The 20790-nt window shown below is 42.1% G+C and overlaps 1 protein-coding gene across 1 annotated transcript in view; it reads right to left on the reverse strand.

Moving 5' to 3' along the window:
* Positions 1-20168, reverse strand: part of arhgef18b (rho/rac guanine nucleotide exchange factor (GEF) 18b) — a 38503-nt gene extending 18335 nt beyond the window's left edge. The window contains exons 1-16 of the mRNA XM_061077615.1: positions 20030-20168; positions 18771-19369; positions 18289-18463; positions 16873-16999; positions 16707-16761; positions 15395-15469; positions 14903-15011; positions 14234-14399; positions 5392-5459; positions 4803-4848; positions 3485-3695; positions 2766-2872; positions 1803-1943; positions 1172-1422; positions 848-973; positions 46-163 (exon numbers count right to left, since the gene is read on the reverse strand). Of these exons, the coding sequence (XP_060933598.1) occupies positions 46-163; positions 848-973; positions 1172-1422; positions 1803-1943; positions 2766-2872; positions 3485-3695; positions 4803-4848; positions 5392-5459; positions 14234-14399; positions 14903-15011; positions 15395-15469; positions 16707-16761; positions 16873-16999; positions 18289-18463; positions 18771-18886 (1891 nt within the window). The 5' untranslated portion in view covers positions 18887-19369; positions 20030-20168. The remainder of the gene's footprint in view (positions 1-45; positions 164-847; positions 974-1171; positions 1423-1802; positions 1944-2765; positions 2873-3484; positions 3696-4802; positions 4849-5391; positions 5460-14233; positions 14400-14902; positions 15012-15394; positions 15470-16706; positions 16762-16872; positions 17000-18288; positions 18464-18770; positions 19370-20029) is intronic.
* Positions 20169-20790: the final 622 nt, after the last annotated feature.

Consider the following 20790-nt stretch of genomic DNA (forward strand, 5'->3'; position numbering starts at 1 on the left):
TATATTGGTGTATCCTTCTCAGAAAAACAAAGATAGATGCTGGACCTTCAGTGTTGTGCAGAATACGCTCCACTAGTACAGGATACTTGGTAATGCGCTGTGTCACCAACAGAATACACTCAGTCACTCCTAACCTCCGCACAATGGACAGGTGGTTGATTTTCTGAGTGAAATAAAGAAGAAAGAGCATGATTTAAGTCATCATGTATCAGACCCAATTCTCACACACGTATATTTATTAAAACAGGGTTTTCCTCTGTTCTTAAAATACAAATTCTCTACACACAGGCAGTGTGAAAACAAAAATGGTGTGAAAGAGCATTTTAAACCAGTAGGACCTTAGAACTAAAACGATGTTGACCAATCAGAGGCCTGAAAAAGTTTCATAGGGTAAAACACAGTGGGATATCGAGGAAAGGAAGAATTAACAAATAGTTAAGTGAAATTATTCCTCAAAATCACACTTGAATATAAAGTTGGTCAATCTCAGGGTAATATGGAGTCCAAGTATGCTGACAATCAAAACAGGCCTCTGTAACGAACAGCGATACCACTGTTTTTTTATTATCTTGGAATAGAAACTGTACATTTATATGTAAACATTAAAAGCCTATTCATGACAGTCCACCACAGAGGTGTTTAATCTATTTTGTAGTATCTGTTTGGGCGGGATGACTTGTTGACTTTGCATATGGACAAACAGCATAATAAAACTAGAAAGGAGAAATACGTTTTTAAAAAGATCCATGTATGTGTGGAATAAGCCACAGACTGCAAATTAATTTACTATACTATCCTGAAGAAGTACTGTAAATTGAATCAGATTGAATATGCTAATGTGTCTTACCCGTATGAGGTTTTGGAACTTCTTGTTGTTTTGCATCTGTTCTTTGTAGTAGCTTACAGCTTCAGTGTGGTGACTGCAGAAATCTCCATAGTTTTCCTTCATCCTCTCTCCAATCTCACCTGAGAACTAGAGAACAAAGCAAACTGTTATACGTGTCATCTTGTCAGTTCTGTTTTCACTGTTTATGGTCTGGCCCATAATGCACCGTGTTTAAGGCTATTTAACTTGTGCATCATGCTATGCGAGCATATCTTGAAGAAATTGATGCTGGGCTTTGGTATGCATGCATGTTCATGTTAGAGATGCTATATATCTTCTTCCTACCTGTGTGATCAGAATGTCGGCCAATCTGTTGATAGTGTAGTTTCTGTTGCTGGACAAAACAAGGTTTTCTCTACGCCGCTCTTTAAGACAAGACAGGAAATGTGTGTGAAGTTCGAGGAGGTTTTCCAGGCGGGGGAACAGACAGTCCAGCCTGCCCGAGTCCATCTGGAGGTTCTCCTTCAACTCTCGGACATAGACACACAGCATTATCTTCAGTGTCCGCACGTGGTGCATCTCCGTCTGCATCAGCTCTGTACAATGACAGGAAAATACATTTTTATGACCTGCAATTTAAGCATATATAATTATTTTGCATCTGGTGGTATGGAGTTTGAAAGAAGTGAGACGCTCTATTAGCCACAACTAGCATAACATCCGGATTTCTGCAAGAACCAACATTTTGATAGAATTAAAAAAACGTCTCTGGTTTTACTGCTTTGATTTCAACTTTTTTCGGTAACAATGTTATAGAGGTGTAATGCTACATGAGTTTAGGAAACTTTCATAAGTCAAATTTCTGTCAGTGACAGTAACCAGTTCCCAAAACTATTAAACCAATTATCTACCTGTCAAACAAGTAAGTCTTTCAACAGATTATATCGAAGAGAACATCTAAACAAATCGCACTCACCATATATCACATCCTGTCTCTTCACCATTTCTTTCAAGTGCTTCTTAGCATACGGCTGGTCAACTGCCAAGCTCCACGACTCAGCCTCCAGGTCCTGGGCATCAGACTCCAGTTCAGCTCGCACTGCTGCATAGTGAGTATCTGAAGAGAGGAGCAGAGGCATCTAAAACTACCATCCATTACAGTGTCATAATCCCAATGAGGTGGGACTTTGTGTAATGTTGGGGTCACATGTTTAACTTTTCACAGGGAAGTCAGCGGTCAATTTGAGCAGAAATACCTCCTGAGAGAATCCAGTCTGTGTTAAAACTCTCTCTTAAAAAGATCCCCTCTATTTTCCTCTATTTTCCTCTATAAAAAGGATAACAGAATCCTCTTCATTTTTTATTATTCAGAATTTACAAACAATGAATCCAAAAGATAATTCACTTAGAAAAGTTTTTCCAGATCATTTTTTGTGAAGCCTCCAGCTTTGAGAATAGTTCACTGATGACTTCATGTCTCATCTTTTTGTGTTTTCACAGGGCTGAAAAGGATGTATGGGGATAGTGATAGAGCAATATGAACCATGCAATCGCAACTAACCAAAATGTATATTTATATATATTTTTTAATCTGAAATATAAAAACCACCAAACTTTATCAGGCTTTTGAAGAAGGCACGCTATTACACAGTTAGCCTGTCTGCATCTCCCACACACTCAGCTTAATGAGACAGGGTGAGGTCACCCCTGACTCCACAAAACACACTCCACACTCTCTACTCCCTGGATCTAAGAAAACTCCCTGAAGACAAACTATCTCTCTTCACTCAGGAAAGCACATAGATTCCAGAAAACAGGTGTGGAAAAGGAAGTTAAATCAAAAAGAACACTGAATCCAGAACGGTTTCCTTCAGAGTTAACAATTTCAGCCACGAGAGGAATTTTCAAAAGTCATGTTCACCTCAGTCAATCAACTAACCTTCTACGATGATGGACTCCGTGGTGGAGGGAGCGAGGGAAATGGCGTCTTCGTTGCATCGTTTCGAGCGGAGAGCATCGGTCTCATCCATCTCCCCAGGGAGGGATCTGAGGGATGACAACAACAGGTCCAAGGTGGCTTACATGCTGATACTGAAGCACCTCAACCCTTCGAGCTAGTAGCAGTCTACATACATCTAAGACACAACATGTGCATGTGCAGCTCCACAATGGCACTGACATAAGATTAGACACGAAAGTAAAACCCAGGCAGCTACATTTTTCGTTCCTTCCTTCTTTCTGTCCTTCGTACTGTAGCCCGGTTGTCGCTCCTTCTTCTCTGCTCTCCCCTGATTCTCTGCCTCCCTCTCTTTCTCCCACTCTTCTTAGCAATGCAGCATAAAAAGTAGTCCTACGGTCTATGAACCGACTCGCTTCAGTTTCAAAAGGCTGTATAATAAGAAAAGACAACTTGCCTTGATTCATTAACTATAAATACACATCTCACAATGAAAATAGTATTTGAGCAGAAATAATAAGAATCTTAAAATATTCAGCATAACCATACAGCGGATCCTGCAAACATCTACAGCACTAAAGATAGCTAATTTGTTTTTTTTTTATTTGAACTCGAGAAGTAATTTGGGAAATATTTATTATCTTTAAAAGCAACAGAGATAAAAAAAAAAAAAACTCCTCTATGCAGGGAGAGACACTCACCCTGAGCTGTCACTGTGGTGACAGAGGCTGTGGCCAAAGCTGGAGGCAGGGGCTGCAAAGGAGCTGGTGGTAGGGGCGACAGACAGGTGAGCGTAAGGTCCCCAGTGACTTATGGTCATGCCTGGGTAGAAGAGCAAGCCTGAGTGGCCATCCAGGGTCTGTGATGGGGCTGGGCCTGCCTGATCCCGCTCTCTGTCCCGGTCTTTTAGCACTGGAGAGGAAAGACAAGAGAGACAATTACAGAGATTGAGAGGGGACATGGTAAGTACATGAGGAGACACAGGGACAGACAAAACAATGAGGCAGAAGAGGGTCATTTTGGAGCCCTCTTCGGGGCCTCTCGTAGTTTGACTACCATATTGGGTGACTGCAAGCTCAATTGAGAAAGTCTCAAACTAGGTGTGGCCGAAGGATTGTTCTCCGAGGTGAGGTTTAATCATCATATCTAATCTCTTGTAGCAACTTCTGGAAAAATGCACACACTTTTATATTTCTCCCATTTCCTGATTGTTCACTTTTCCTCAATTCCCGTCTCCGCTCCTCGCCTTCACAATCCCTTGCACGAGCTACTGATTGGCCAGAGCAGCGCATGAGGAGAGATCAGGTGCATTGGACAGGGATCCAGCTGTTCAAAAGAGAACAACAACTGCTACAGGAGATTAACCTAAACTGCTGCTGCTGTAGCTGCTCACGTCTCCTGCGGATTTGATCACATGCAAAAGGACCTGCTGAATGTTACAATAAGAAAGCACTGATTGAAATTACCTGGGATGCACCATGTCCTGATGAAGAATGAATGCACACTGCACATTCATTCTGAGGCTGATCACGTCTGATAAATAAAGACATTTAATCTCTCAAAAGCAGAAAACTAAATTGTCAGTAACAATCCACCAAAATGTTTTTGAGATTAACAATTTGAAAGGATCTAACTTAGTTACATTTCCTTTTGTTCATTGTATGTAGATATTAATTTGACTTCTATTTTACATACAACATAACTGAATCTATATGAACTGAACCAGAAGTAACTCACGGAACTGTTACACAATAGCTAATCATTACCTTGCCTATAACCAGTTGGAGACCGATCTCTTCCTCTGCGGTCAGAATGTAGGAAGGCACACACATGCCAGTAAGACCCACGCAACTTTATGCACAATAAGTTAAAATGGATTTGCAAACTGAAGAAACAGTTTTTCTTTTTAATCCACTGCAAACCACCAGAGACGCAACCAGCTTTCCATGACACATAGGACTTAAGCTGCCTTCTTATTCATCAATCCAATCCATGTCCTCACATATATGTTCCACTTACCAAGGTTAGAAAATCCAGCTGAGCCGTTCTTCCGGAGAGAATCTCTCTGAGTAAATAAAGAAAGGGAGCATTTTCTTCAAGCCATTCTTTCAAGTGTTTATATCAGCTGAGTGACTAGATTTTAAAAATGCCTAAAAACTGTTTGCTCTTCCTCTACAGATCGAGACTGCTCACATGGTTAACAAGCAAAGTACATCTCACACGGATTCATATTCAAGAGTGACAGAGGCATGTTATCTTCAGTACAGTGTCTTAAAAGCGTAGGCTCCAAAGACCACTTGGAACTCCCGTACAAATGTGGCTTTATGTGTTGAGGTCTATGGACTTAGGGTCAAGGTGTTTTTGTGCTAGTAAAGCGATGTTAATAAATAATATCAAAGTTAGTAGTAGTAAACGTTGTGTGAGTTTGATGTATGATACAATAAAGTGTCACAACAATACTGCCTTTGTTCTTTATTCATCTTTAGTTCAGTTTTCTCTCTGAAATTCCTTTTTTGCTACTAAACACAAAATAGAACACAGAGGAGGTTTGGGAAATGAGGGTGCCTTCTCTTGTAGCTGTTTATCTATGCTCAATTAAAGTGTTTACCTTAGTCTTGGTGCTGGTGCACTCACCCAGCAGAGACTTGCAGCTCTTGTGAACGTTCACAGCACAATCTGAAAAAGAGCAGAACAGGAACAACAGGATCAGTGTTGTATTAGTCTTGATAAAACAACTGTACAGTACACAGAAGCAACAGTGGTGGCTCTTGGGCTGAATATGGATCTGAGTCAGACCAATAAAAGAGTGAAGTTTGAGAATTCACAATCAATCCAACAGCTAGAAGGCTGTGATTCAAACAAAAGCCTGGAGGCATTGATTTTTCAGCTGACAATGTTTACACACAAAAAATATATAAAAATAAAAATCACAGAAGAGTATTCTTATCACAAAGTGGAAGAATTACTTCTGGCTTCATGAAATTGGTGCAGCAGTAATTCTGGCTTTCGGTTTACAAGCACATGGCACAAAGTCTCACTACCAGGTCAAGAGCTGAAGTTTTTTTTCTCCACTTTTCTGCATGTTTGGAAAACAAAGCTACTGTTGTCAGGTACAGACCATAGGTCCAGACGGGGGGACTGATTATCTCTCTACTGATTATTGGAGATGTTTTGGAAACACATAGTGCAAGCAGGAGGTTCTCATTTCCATATTCTACTCAATCAATGAAAAGGCCAAACAAAACCAGCCATCACTATGCAAAGCCTGATCCCAAACCAAACCGGTGAAACCAGGCTGACGTGGACAAACACATGTGGCCTTAGATGCAAAATACATAGAGATGTGCATACATGCAGAAATGTTTATATGTATTTAAAAGAGAGCCATGATAATACTTCCTGATTCTTTCTGCAAGACATTGAAAGACAGAAGCTTAGCAACTTTTCAATAGACAGGTGAAAATAAAATTCAAGTTTAAAATCACATAGCTGGATCTATTAGCAGAAACTAAAACCAAAGATGGACCAAATTTCTCACACTCATCAATATCAGGTCCGTAAATGTGCCTGATTATTTTCATTAAGATCCATGAATTATTCACAATTTACATATAATTGTTATGAAAATAATGATCTACGTTCATTGATTTTAATATCCTTTCAAACTTACATTTTGCTATTTTTGTGTGGACTGACTACTGATCCAAGTTAAAAAAGAAAATCTATAAATTGACCCGGAGCAAATCCCTTAAGCAATTGAACATTCCCCACAAAACTACCCCGCCCCCCCCCCCACCACACACACACATTTACTATATAGCATGGGCCAAGAGGCATTATTATGATTGTTTGAATCTTGTTGACAAAGGCTCTGCTTTTGTTAATGACACAGTGTCAACATGACCCATACTAGCAACTTCCACTAACTTCTGTACAGCCTACTGTAAAGGCTTCTATTGCCCATTTGCCTTTTGTGCTGGTACAATGCACTTACACAAACAAAAACTCATTCCTGTCCATTACAATCATGACACTGAGGGAGAAATGATGCGTGTGTGCAGGTGAATTCAGGAGGCCACAAAGAACAGAGGAGAGTCCTGTTTAATAAAAGGACATCATCTTTTGTCCTTTAACATTTAAGATCTAGTCCTAACCAATCTTCTATTTCATCTTCATTCACAATCTCTAAACCGACCCCCTTCCTTCGCCTTCTCCTTGGTAATTATATATCTATTTCTGACTGTGCAGCAGAAATAGAAAAGAGAAACGGGTGTCTCAATAATCCTCGACAGCAGAGTTGTGTCTCTTGAGTCGTGCCCGGCAGTACTGAACAGAGCAGTGCAACATTTGTCCAAATAACACATTTCAAACGACCAACACCTTTCAAGATCTTATTGCATCACATCAAATAGTTGTCTTTATATTACTCTCAGGTTTGAAGCCAAAGAAATATTTATAATGTCAATAAAAAGAACAGGAAAAGATAAGAGGAAACTAGCAGTTGAGCCGATCTGGATGGAATGAAAAAGCTGTGTCAGTAAAACATCCGCTCAAGTCATCACTGAAGAACCTGAGCGTAAAACACTTCTGCTCAGGAATGTGTAGTTGAGGTTGTTGTATTTTAAAATGCAATCAAAAACAAACTTTGCTTATTAAGACTTTTAAAATAGTGCAGAGATAAGAAATAACACTGTGTTGTCCGTCTACTGATATCCCAGCCGACTCGATGATGGTAGCATAGTTTTTGATGCAGACGAAAATAATTAAACCAACACTGCACGAGGAAATGAGTCAAAACCACGGATAAAACTACTCAAAGCTTTGTCATCAGCCTTAAACAAAGTCACTGTGATATGAATCGAGTGGATCCCGTGGGTGAGTGTACACCAGCTCCACCGCTCTGCAGCAGTGTGATGGTCACTCGCTCATGTCAGCTGCACTGTGGTTAGCACCATCAAAAACACAACCACCACTATCAACACTAGTTATTAACCTATCACACGTGAAGCACACTGAGTCACTCAGTGAACTAGAAATACAGACGAGGTCACCAGAGTGATAATTCCTGATGTTTGTCCTGGGCAGCATTAAAATATGAATATGAAATATGAATATGACAACAAAAAGTTAAGTTTTCATGTGTGGTACTCGTCAGGATCTATAGAAAAAATGTGTTGCACCGTGTTATCTTATGGGATGAGGCTGGAATCAACAGAGCTTCAGATAGCAATGGCTGGTATCTCCCTAAGAAACATTAACTCATAACAGGACACTTAAAAGCTATGTTTATCATACAGCTTGCAAACGCTGTCAAGACAGTGTGTGTGAAACTGTGCGTGAGAATAGTAGTTTTGCAAGTGTCTTCACATAAATCACACTTAATATGTATTTAAATGAACCAATGAACTTAACCAGTGTCTTCAGTTTACATGTTTAACAACATGTCTCTCTGGATGATGAACTAGGCCCTGACACAGTATTGCTTCAGATGATGTTTTTGACATTTTGAGGTGAGTTCACTACGTAGCTATAATTATATGTCCTGGGGTTTCCTTTCAATATTCTTGGTACAGAAAATAACCATGTGTTCCCATCACCGTCTGCAATTCATAGAAAAACCCTGTTGTTAAGACGAAAACTACAGAAACTTAAAAAAAGGTATCTCTCTCTCGCCGTAGACTACTAGAAACAGTGTACCCTACTCAGAGCTCTATGCTGTATCCTGACATGCACCTCCCCAAAAATGTAACTATTACACTAGGGTACATGGACAACAAGAGCCCTGATTGGTCTGCTTGGTAGCATCAATTTCTGTGGCAGACTCGCAGCTATTTTTGAATTGAGTTGAAGGAACGAGCACAGACGACGTCTTTCTTTTCTACGGTGTCCATTCTTTAAGAAAAAAACAATTGCTCTTCAACATCTATCGGCTCCAACACGATCTGCTTAGTAACACTCGCCATAGTTCTGATTTAAGAGTCAGCAAAGAAGTTGTAAAAAGGCAGAGCAGAGACCGGAAGACACTCAGCACCAGAATAGAAACAGCCACAAGTGTTTTGGCAGTGTAATTGCAGCGCGACTCATGCACCCCTTGGTTTATAGAGCAACCAAAGACCTGACATCACCTGCTTCCTGTGTGTTCATGCATTCTCCGTAGAAGAGGTTACTTAACTCCATTAGACAAAAGGGACAAAAAAACATCACAACACTTGGGGCAAACTCTGAAGCAGCCAGCCAAACCATGACATCATCCCCTGAAAGAGGAGGAACTGGGGCTCAGGGAGCCGTTGACTCAATGAAGCGAAACACCTCCGCCGGTCACATGTCTCACCCAAAACCAAGGGTCCTGGTCACCCTTTAAGACCAGCAGTATAGGCAAAACTTAATGGAGAAGGTGGGGCAGATGTAGATCTATGTAAATGCCATACACTTCCAAGTAGTGCTTGGTTTACATTTCAAAGCGCAGATTCCAAATATAATTTAGTTTCAGGCTCTTTAAATGTGAGGACCTGTTGTCTTTCCTTGTTATAAACAGGATGCAAGTTGGTTGAATGAAATAATCGATCTGAAGCGACCAGTTTGGCACTTGATGCTTTCACTATGACAAGATGATTATTCAATCATTTAACTCAGGAAATAACTAGCATTTAATGGATAGTGGGTAGAGTTGCAGCCCTATATCCATGTAAGCAATCACAACATGTATTATATTAATTACTGAATAGTAGTGGTGGGGGGAAAAATCGATTCTTTTCAGTATCGCGATATTTTGCGCCCGCGATTATATCGATACTGTAGCACAAAGTATTGCTATTTTTTTTTTAATATTTATTTACAATTATATATGTAAAAGCCCCTGGCTGGTAAAGCATGACGAGGAGAGTTTCAGACTTTAAAAGATACCTAGTGTGTATGCAGAAAGGATGTTCTCCAATGCAGGAGATATAGTAACGGCCCAGAGGAGCACTTTAACATATGAGCATGTTGACCAACTCCTTTTTCTGAACAAAAATGCCAATATTCCCAAATTAATTTAACATTTTGGGTCATGACCTTGCAGGCCTCAATTTGACTGAAGCTCTAGGTTACTCTTATTTATATGATTGAGCTCAGTGTTCATGTGAGAGGTCTCCTATTCAGAAAATAATTACAAAGGTCCTGTGTCCTGAATGTTCAAAGACAAAGTTTTTACACTAGCCTTTCTTAGTTTTTGCACTTCAGTTAATGTGTAGAAGACAATGTTGTTCACAGAATTAAATGTGACATTTGAAGTGAGTTGAGCAGTCTTATTTTCCTCATTTTTTGTAATGCCTTTGAATAATATGGGGGACATGAATCGCAATAAATCGCAGAATCCAATCGCAATACTTACAGTATCGCAATATATCGCAGAATCGCAATACTATTGAATCATGGCCCAAATATCGCAATACTATTGAATCGTCACATTTTTGCCAATTCCCACCCCTACTGAATAGTCCATTGCTCTTTTTCTGATCAGTCTGCTGACTCATCGACCAATAGATGACATGAAAAGTGGAGGACTACCACAGTTGAGAGGTGGAAATCTACTGACTTAGGCAATCTAAGTCTTAAATCCAGTCAGGGGCAAACGCCCAGAGTGGAGCACGCTGGAAGGCAAAGCAGCGATGCATGGAGGAGTGGTGTGCTAACAGGGGGAGATGGGTGAGACCCAGAGTCAGTGGAGTGGGCTGATAGGCACTAGCAGACCTGCCAGGCACAATTAGAAGCATGTGACCCAGTCAAAGAGAAACCCCAGTCAGGACAGGGAGGTGAGAGGAGTGAGAGGAGCGAGGGGACAGGCTGGACGGTGGACCACCCCCCTCCTCCCTCCTCCTCAGCCTGGGCCATTCCCAGTGCTCCAGGCTAATAACGCGCTGGTGGAGGGCATCACCTGCCTGGCTGAGGAATTACAAGAATCTGACACACAATGATAACACCATTTAACACGGGAGGATCATGGAGTTTCATAACACTGAGCCAGTCAGCTGCTGTGATATAACGGGAACTGGGAGCACTGGGAACCAGGGAGACCGTTAAACACGGACAGAAGCATCTCACACTTTAACTGGGAAAGTGAATATCATAAACCATATACTCACCTTTAATGATCACACCATATTACAAGCATGGTGTGAGCGGGGCCAGCCATGTTGTAACAGCTCAATTCGAATAGATAACAAGTTCTCCACGAAGCTAATGCTAGCCGGAGTAGCAATCACCTGTTGAGCTCTAAGCCCAGTGTGTAACCAAGCAGCAGAGATGAACTCGTAAAAAGATAAAGTGAAACTGGATGAGAGCTGAGCAGAGTGAAACCACGGCAGTAACGTGGCGTGTGGACGCAAACGACCACTTTAAGCTAATGAGAGCTAAACGCGTACCCGGCTAGCCTTGTTTTTCAAAAAGTAGCGGTTGTGGGCAGCAGGCTAACAGCGCTAGCGTCAAGTGGCTACAAGCTAATCAGCTACATCTTCACTTTAGCGCACTGGAGCTAACTCGGGCTCGTTGGCGACCTATGTAACACGTAAATAAGTTTAACAAATTGGATTCCACGTGTAAACAAACTCACCAGAAGCCCCCCCACCACCACATACAGAGGAAGAACACGACACAAGCAGCGGTCGGTGGGCTCTGCTACTGTTAGCATGTAGCGGCTAGCGGTCAGGATGCCTGAGCAGAGTCTGGGAAACAACGAGAAGCATCCACCTGACCCCCGCTCCTCTTACCGTTCCTCCAGGAGAACAGGGCCGCTGCACCCGCAGGGAAGAGGCGTCCGGCCCGGGGGGCTACCTCCACTAATCAGCTCGGCCACCGGCGACCACAAGCTCCAAAGTCTGCCACATTTTTTTGTGTTGGTTTGGTCCAGTTTAGTGTCCTGCTCTGCACTGGGAACAATCTCTGGCACTGGAACGACGCATTCCACAGGCTGCTGGATCCCCACAGGGGCTGGGTTCGAATTAAAGGGACACTCACTGCTTATCTCCACGCGTGTGTGTGTGTGTGTGTGTGTGTGTGTGTGTGTGTGTGTGTGTGTGTGTGTGTGTGTGTGTGTGTGTGTGTGTGTGTGTGTGTGTGTGTGTGTGTGTGTGTGTGTGTGTGTGTGTGTGTGTGTAACTAAACCCCACAACAAGTGTCCACATTTAGGACAACCAGTGCAATGTCCAATCTCAAGTTGCCTGTTTAATGCTCTAGAGCTACTTTATAATTACACACAATATATACTGACACTTTGTGTAGTTTGTGTGCTGAACATTGTGAGCAGAGCTTTGTAGTTGCAGAGTGAAGTCAGACAACTTTGTGTTCATCCCACCTGGTTTATCTGCGATTAACATTTTGCAGTGAGTGTTTCCCATTAAATGAATTTGCTTTATTGCTGTTCACATGTGTGGCTTTTATATATATATCTGAATGATTTGCTTTACTTGCTGTTATTCTTCCGACTATTTCAGGAGTCTGTTTAGCAAAGTGGCCACGATCTCTTTAAATATGGGTTCTACATTGTGGACGGACAGAAAGACAGACAGATGTTTTCATTGCCACAGAGAGTCCTAGTGAGATGGATGTGTCACTGGTCTCTGGTTCGTGTCTAACAGAAGCAGAGCGGTCTGAATCACTCTGGACGGCCGGTGTGGTGCCCTGGGTCTTGTGAAATACACCAGAACAAACTTTGTTTAATAAGCACACCATTAAAAACAATCATACATTATACATCCCCCACAGCCCCACCCCCTTCCTGGCAGACTGTAAGATTTGTAAATGTTCTGTCCGTGACTGTGACCTTTGTTCCTCACAGAGCATGAGGAGAAACGGGAAAAAAAGAGGTTACTGCCATGAAATAATGAAGTGGGAGCACAGAATGACTAAATGGTCCACTTCAGAGAAAATGAAACGTTACTGATATAGAGAGTAGCTCTGCTTCCCTTTTGGAAACTTTATTTGGTTATGCCAAAGTTACCCACCAGCAGAATAACAGCAATGCAGACAAATTCGTCCACGTTCATGCTGATGAAGAGGAAACATCCTGTTTACAGGAATTTAAAGGCCTCGGTTTTGAAATTACGTTCATGCACTATAATCTGCAGTAGACCAGTAGTCTTCCTTCATGTAATATGTGCAGTTTGAACAGATCCCACTACACATACTCATGGGAAAATTCCTATCACCAGTTTGTCATGTAGTCTGACCTCTTGGATTATCTCTCCTCCACTACTCTAACAGCTTCACGTCTCTCACTGGGTCTATCAGCTGACCCTGCAGGCTGCATGTGAGCGGCACAACGGTGACAAGACAGACGAGTCACGGGGAAACGTCCTGTGCGACTGTATGAATGGACACATAAATCTGTGAATCCCTCCTTCTATCTCAATGAAGAGTTCATCCAACACACAATAGCAATGGGAGGAATATCTGGAGGAACAAAGTTGAGACATGCTGTCGACTCACGTAAACATCTGTCCGAGGATGGTGGTAATACATCAGATAACACATGTAAACAAGTGAGCGTAGTTGTGCAATGCAGGACACACACACAGTAATGATGTGACGGGAAAACAAAACAGGGAGGAGCTGCATCTGTGTTTGTATGGCATTTCTCATAGTGTCAAATAAGGTTTAAAGAGGAACTGATAGGGAACAGCACAAGAGAAAAAGTCAGTGTCAGTGTGGTGAATGTAAATATCACTGTCGGGGTTATTTCGTAGTTGTGAAAGAGAAAAGTTCCTAAATTATCTTCTGTTAACAAAGACGACAATGTGTCTATTAAAATAACATTAAGTCAGAATTAGTCACTTGTTCAGTCCAAAAATATAACCTAAGTGTCTCCCGGGTAATTATATCCTCCAAGGAGGTTAAGTTTTCTTCTACGTTTGTTTATTAGTCGGATTAAGCAAAAACTTTTTTTTGAAGAGGGTTGCATGAGCCAAGAAAGTTCCCCATTATATTTTGGTGAGGATCCGAGTCAGGGGATGAATCCAGGGCTTTTTTGGGGGTATTTCTCTAACTTTTCGAGTTTTGCAACATTTTCATTTATTTTTTATTATAATAAATTTATAAGTAATTCATGGGTCTTGATGAAAAAATTACACATTTGTGAGTGTGGGCAATTAGGTGCAGATCCTAATGAAAATCGAGTTCTATTGAATTTAAATGTGTTATAATAATAAGATTTATGGGACAAAGGTATGCGCTCTTTGTGTGTCATGTTTGTGTCAGGTTTTGCGTTTAAACTTTGTGCTTGTGTGTGTCTGTGTGCGGCTGTGTTTGCTTGCTCGTGTGCTCCAGTGACTGAGTGAGTGAGCATGCGTGCAGCATCACTGGCTGTAAGTAGATACGACTCTTTTTGTGTGTGTGAGCGTAACACCTGTGCATGTGCGTGACATCCTGGGAACATGCATGGGTGTGTGTACACCTGTGGCTGTGGTGTTACTCACTCATGCACTGCAGGCCATGCTTTTTCTGCAGGGTCTTGCTGCACAGTGAGCAGGTGGCACAGCTTGAAAAAGCGCCTGGCACCAGATAATGCGCACTGCTGCTGCTGCTGCTGCCGCACACTTTCTCTTTGGCTTCCTTCTCTTTGTCTTTTTCTCTGTTCTTACCCTGCAGAGGAACGAGAAGAGCAAACACGGGGGGAGGTTTTTACATTCAAATGGGTGCGTTCTCTTTCATTGCACCACACACTGCACGGCCGGGTTTGACATCACATCGTAACCACGTTGGCGGCAGGATATGTAACAGGGCTTGTGTAAGTAGATTACATTGCATTGTGTGTGCAGCAAAATGCACAAAGTTGTCACACCTAAAATAATTTTTGCCTAGTAGTTTTTCACACTCTGCTTTAAAATGCGTTGGTGTGCATCACAGAGTTTTGTATCTCAAATGTTAGTTCTTCCTTAGTTTATTGCTGAGTTTCATATTTAATTTGTTTATTTGACAGCACAGAGACGTATTGTTGCAGGTTTCATGTGTGGAGGCTAATTTGCAACACCTCTTCAATGAAAATATAAGTTAACCAGACTCACACACACACAATGAGAAAACACATCACAGCAGTTATAAGCAGCACGGGACACATAAAGCAACAACATGCACCATTTGTCTACCTTCTCTTTGTTGAAGGAGCCGGTCATCCTGTTCCTCAGAGAGCTGAGAGTCCTCTTCACCTTGGTGCCTTTCTCCACCTTCTCTGTACGATCCTCCTCTTCCTCGGGCCTGGGAGAAGAGGCAGTGAATTCAATGCACCAAAATGAAAAGGAAACACTAACAGTTACCAAAATTTGATCATCTTTTAAACATATTTTAGGTTTATTAAAGACAGAAGAGTGTTTTTCTTCTGTCTTTAATCTAAGTTATCTTAGATTTGTTTCATTGTTGACGTGAGAACTGACTGGACTGTTTCCATGACAGGAAACCACATTATTGCAAAATCAACAACACCTGTCACTGTACTGCCACATGATGTTACCCCTCGATAGGTTTTGACCACAATCTGTCATAGATAGCTGAACAAATAACCCTCGCGGCTAATTAAAGATCAAATTTAAAATGTAATCCTGAAGATTCAGTGATGCAACAGGGAGGAGGACAGTACTTACCCATGAGAGAGGAACTCATACCAGGTGAGGTTTCCTGTCTCTTTGACCTCTGATCTGTTGTTCCTCTGCTTCACCCTGTGACAGACATGTGAATGATTTTAATGCAAACAGCCTGAATGGAAAATTGTCCTATGAACCATATATACACCGTTTTTTATACTCTGTAAATAACATGCTGTGACCTTATAATAAGTGACAATCATTAAAGCACAAGTGAACAGTGTAAAGAAAATGTCGGCGATGTTTCAAAATCTCTTGAGCACATTATCGGCTGGTGATTCTGTCAAATAAACCAAATGCCTGGTCCTGCACAGACCTTGTCTAGGTTCAATACCACACTGTGTCAGTGCACAAACAGGCAGATGCACACACCGAATCCATGCGTGTGAAAACAACACACTATATAGACACACACCCACACAGTGCAGTGCTCCCCCTGTGGCCTGCACCGCTGCTGCTGTGAGGACTGAGATGACGTTTGAGCAGCAGCAGGAGCAGACAGACCTCCCTCTCCTGTTTACACTTACCCATGGTACAGCTTTAGCTCCTGCAGAACTTTTTGTACCATCAGCCTAAGACAAACAAGACAGTGAGACTGAGAGGGGGAGAGGAGAGGAGAGGAGAGGAGGGAAGAGGAGGAGAGGAGGAGAGGAGAGGAGAGGAGAGGAGAGGAGAGGAGAGGAGAGGAGAGGAGAGGAGAGGAGAGGAGAGGAGAGGAGAGGAGAGGAGAGGAGAGGAGAGGAGAGTGCGACTGCTGGGAGCTGGGTGTCAAACTGTGATTTAGAGAATAATGCTCCCTTGTCTGCTGCGTCCACACAATCGCCACAGACACACACACACGCACACAAACACACGCACACACACACACACACACACACACACACACACACACACACACACACACACACACACACACACACACACGGAGGGGCCATCTAAGGAGCTGGGAGAGAGGACTGTGGGAGGAGAAGGTTGCAGACATATGACATGGAGCAGAAATGTCAGGAAGAAATGGGGAAAGCCCCTCTGTAACATGGGAGTCGGATCCCTGTACCAGACTATAACAATTTACAACTAAAGAACAGAACAGTATGTGTCTTAATGTACCGCACCATTCAAATGCTGCAGGTACGACACCAACATTTGCCTCCTTTGACTCAAACTGGAATAAGTCCTTTTTTTTTTCTCTTCCAAGCATCATTAAACCTGATCTGCCAGTTAGTCTGAATCTTCTTTAGAGGAAACCGATAATCCGCCACATATTCCAGATCAGGAGGGGCTCAGTAAGTTACTGATGAAGGTGTAGACTTACATGTGGCTCTGGCCTTCAGTAGAGTGCAGGTTTTCTTCAGGGTCAAACTCCTCTGCTGCACCGAAGACAGAAGAAAAAAAAGGTTAAATGGGACGAAAACAACCCCCTGTGGGGTGAAAAACACACACACTAACATGACCTCTACATGGAAAACACTCCGCCTCACCTCCCGCTGCCCTTGCGGCCTGTTTGGACGTCTGTACAACACGAGAAATGTGTGCAGCACGGGAACATTCGTCCGTGGCGAGGATCTCTGAGCGGGAATACAGATGCCTGCCAGATGCACCTCTAGCCTGAAAACATTGAGGAATAAACATAGATTTACAGTAGATGAACATACAGCTCCCCTCCCTGTGATTCTAACCTTTAGTGAGAACAGCATTTAGTTCACATTCACATTTTTTGGTCACTTTAGATAGATAGATAGATCGATAGATAGATAGATTACTTTATTCATCCCCGAAGGGAAATTAAGTCGTCATAGCAGCCGGTATATTTGAAGGTAGAAGGAGGTAGAAAGAATAAAAACAGAAACACAAGATAGGTAGATAAGGTGCAGTGGCAAGATGATGGTAATAGTACTGATGATATGATGGTAATGTTATTGTTACACAGTATATAAAAATAGTACAGTATTTATAGTATGTAATATAACATAATATATTTATATATGATAGTAATTATACCAATATAATAGCAGTATATAGTAATAATGGCAGCAGCAACAGTATATATAATAATAGTAAATATAATAATAATAACATGAAACACATGTATAAATATGTGTATATAGACTTATATATACAAAGAATATACAGAGAGTATGATTTTATATGATATGATATATAGTAGAGGTATAAATATAAGAATGTCACTCATTACAGTGGACACCTCCCACACGATCCACATTATGATTTGAAGCTGTAAACTCACCATACATGACATGATCTGATTTTTACTTCTTGCAATTTTTAGGAAAGTGATCCTGAAACCATCCAATTTTAGTCTCTGTCTGATGTTAGTTCTTTCCTCCTATCAGCCTTAAAATATCAGTCTTATGATATTCTACAGTGTTCATGTTGTCAGAAATAAAGCAGTAATGAAAAGAGCAACAACAACAGTGCATTGATATATGTCTGTGCAGTCAAAGCCTGATAGATCTGGTGTTTTCCCAGTTGTGGTCCAAAGACTATTGAAAACACAAATATGAGCCACACTGTAGGACCGCTAAACAAATTCCTACTATGTGATGAACATGTGCACTTTAGTCAATATATAAGTCAGTTTCACTTCCTGCTTTCACTACAGTGGTGCACCAAATGGGTTTTCGTCCGCAGCTAAAAATGGTCCCAACAACAAACTATTACCAACCATTAGAACTCAAGTTCTCATCTATTTGAAAAAATGAAGTAGGCTTTTTTAAATGAAAGTATATATTTGTGACCTGTTCTTAATTAGGTTTCCTTACCCACAGACAGGGTAAAGAAATTGGAAGGTATTCAGAAGTGCACTGTTTGTTTGTGGTCTTGAGATTTGTAGGCAGCAACTAACTTCAGTAAAGTGTGTCACTGTTCTTTATTACCATTCTGGTGAGCCTGGCTCTGGGACAGGGGAACCTTGGCCCTGTCTCGTCGGTCTCCTCCTCAGGACAGTTGGTGCAGCTCTGGTCCCCGGTGGACTGGAAGAGACTATTCTGTCTCTCCTCGTCATCGTCTCTGTCTCCATCGCTGTCCGTGGCCATGGTGTCCAGACTCAGTCTGACAACACAGCAACAAACACACTTTGAGCTTGTTTCTCTTAACCTATTTGTTTATGTTCACAGCCCAAAGTTGTCTTGAAAGCATTATTCTAGAAACTGTGAAATAACAATTAACCACCAGTGACTGTTAAATAGCTCAGTGGGAGAAGAGGTAATGAGATTCACTACAAGGTGACACTTGGTGACACGCTGTGTGAGACTTAATTGAAAAGTTACATTTACATGATCAAGAAACACATGAAGGATTTAAGATGTGGATTTTGAAGAAACAGCTTTTCATCTCTCTATCCCTCCATCCATCTTACCTCCTCCCCAGGTTAATGGGGGATACAGGGACACCCCAGCTGTGCCTTCGAGACGTTGACATGGATCTGACCAGGATAGGAAAACTGTCCTCATCTGTCTCCCCTTCGAAATCCATCACGCTTTCCGTCTTGACTCCCTCTGATCCTGTTATTCCGTCTGCTGTTTCCACTGATCCCAACAGTCCGTTTAGATTTATTGTCACACTAAGCCCGACTGCCGGGCCTGAGGAGTCTCCGCTGTCAATGATACAGCCTGCCAGTATCTTGGGACTAAGCTGAGTGACCACAAAGTGATTTGGTTCCTCTGCAGGCTGTGTATAGTGGGGCAGTGATGGGGCTTTGGCCTGAGGGGAGGGAGCGCTCAGAGAGGTCTCTACAGGTATGTTGATGGCAGGAGGACCTGAGTTTAAAAACACTTGTTGGCCAAAAGTTGAGGTTTCTCTGGTGGTTATAGTGAACTGTGTCGCATTTATGTCTCCCTCCAAGTCTTTAAAGTACTCAGAGTCTTTGAAAGAGGAGCTGAAGTCCAGCAGCTCCTCAACGCTGCCGGCCACCTCCACGCCAGGGCAGTCGTAGTCACTGACTACTGAACATGCATCCTGTGGAGGTCAGCCAGAGAGGTCAGGAGGCAGAATGCAGCCACGGAGACAAAAAGAGAAAAGATAAACAAGATGTTATGATCATCAGCCACAATTGACAATTCAAGACAACAAAAATGTGTGTTACTTTGCTAGACTTGTAATGTCCATGGTTTTGCAGGTGTATAATAATCAGTTAAATTATTTGACAAAGTTCAATTTTAACCTGAGGGTCATGAAATCCAACTTTATACTGCAGTCAGTGACTTGAATTTGTAACAATCCATATAAGAGTCTAGATTTATTAATAAAATAAAATAAAAATGAAGAACCAGTCCAGTGATCATCAATGTCATTACAATTGATACACTATGAATATTCACTTTCATAGTAATCTATTTCACAGTTGAGAAGATTTTCCACTTAAAACTGCAAATATTAATCCAGCAGGGGCCCTGTGAGGGAATCACCAAGAAGCCTTAGGAAACATCTGGGAACAAGGAATGTCTGTGCTGAGCTTCATGCCAAACCATCCAACCAGTGTTGAGATCTTCCAGTCCGACTAAAGTGGCAGAACAGCTGACAGGCTGACGCTGAGCCGTGCTGTAAGTATGGGTCAAACCAAGGCAGGGGGGGAGTTAGAAAATGAACACGACCCAAAGGAAGAATATAGAGCTTTACCTGGTCGTCACTGGTGTTACCAAAGAAGACGTTCTCAGCGATAGAGGCGGGTGAGAGTGAGGAGGAGGACCCGGTCCCGCTGGGATCAGCAGGCTGGACACTGAGCTGGGCACTGGGAGGCCCACAGGGCGGACTACATGGCTTGCACTCTGATGCTGAAAGATAACGGATGTGTCGTTTGTGAGTGATAAAAAGCAACACAAGGAGAAAAACTAAATGAAAGAAGATCAGACCTAGCTGGTCTCAGCACCTGTGTATTCAATCGAAGTGCTCTTGTGTGTATGATGGAAGAAAAAGCTGAGAAGCAGCCCCTGCTCCAGCCTCAAACTGAAAGCTCCTTTACATTTCCATTGCATAAACAGATTTCTTGATTCACATGATGCCACAAACCACAGTTACCACTGGCAACTGCTCAGTGAGCCAGCATTAGTCTCCATGTCAGTGTTGGAGAGCCTGAGATTATTCACCCACTGAGCCTGCTGTGGCCTGAGAAGCTGCGTGCTTGCAGTAAATAACCTAATGTGTAATAATGTGTATCTGCCATATGAAGGAGATGTATGGTTAACAAAGGTTAACTGAGTTTAGTGATACATATTTGAGGTTAAAAAGCAAATCAATTTTACATTTCTTACATAAGGAAAATAAACCTGTCAGTATCTCGCGGTGTCTGAAAGCTGCTAGGACGTCTGAGTCTATGTCATGTTCAGTGTTTGGGATTCAGCTGCATGTGAGGAGAGGAGATCCTCAGACGACAGGTTACA

This window comes from Limanda limanda, chromosome 9, assembly GCF_963576545.1.
Source record: "Limanda limanda chromosome 9, fLimLim1.1, whole genome shotgun sequence".
Classification (NCBI taxonomy): Eukaryota; Metazoa; Chordata; class Actinopteri; order Pleuronectiformes; family Pleuronectidae; genus Limanda; species Limanda limanda.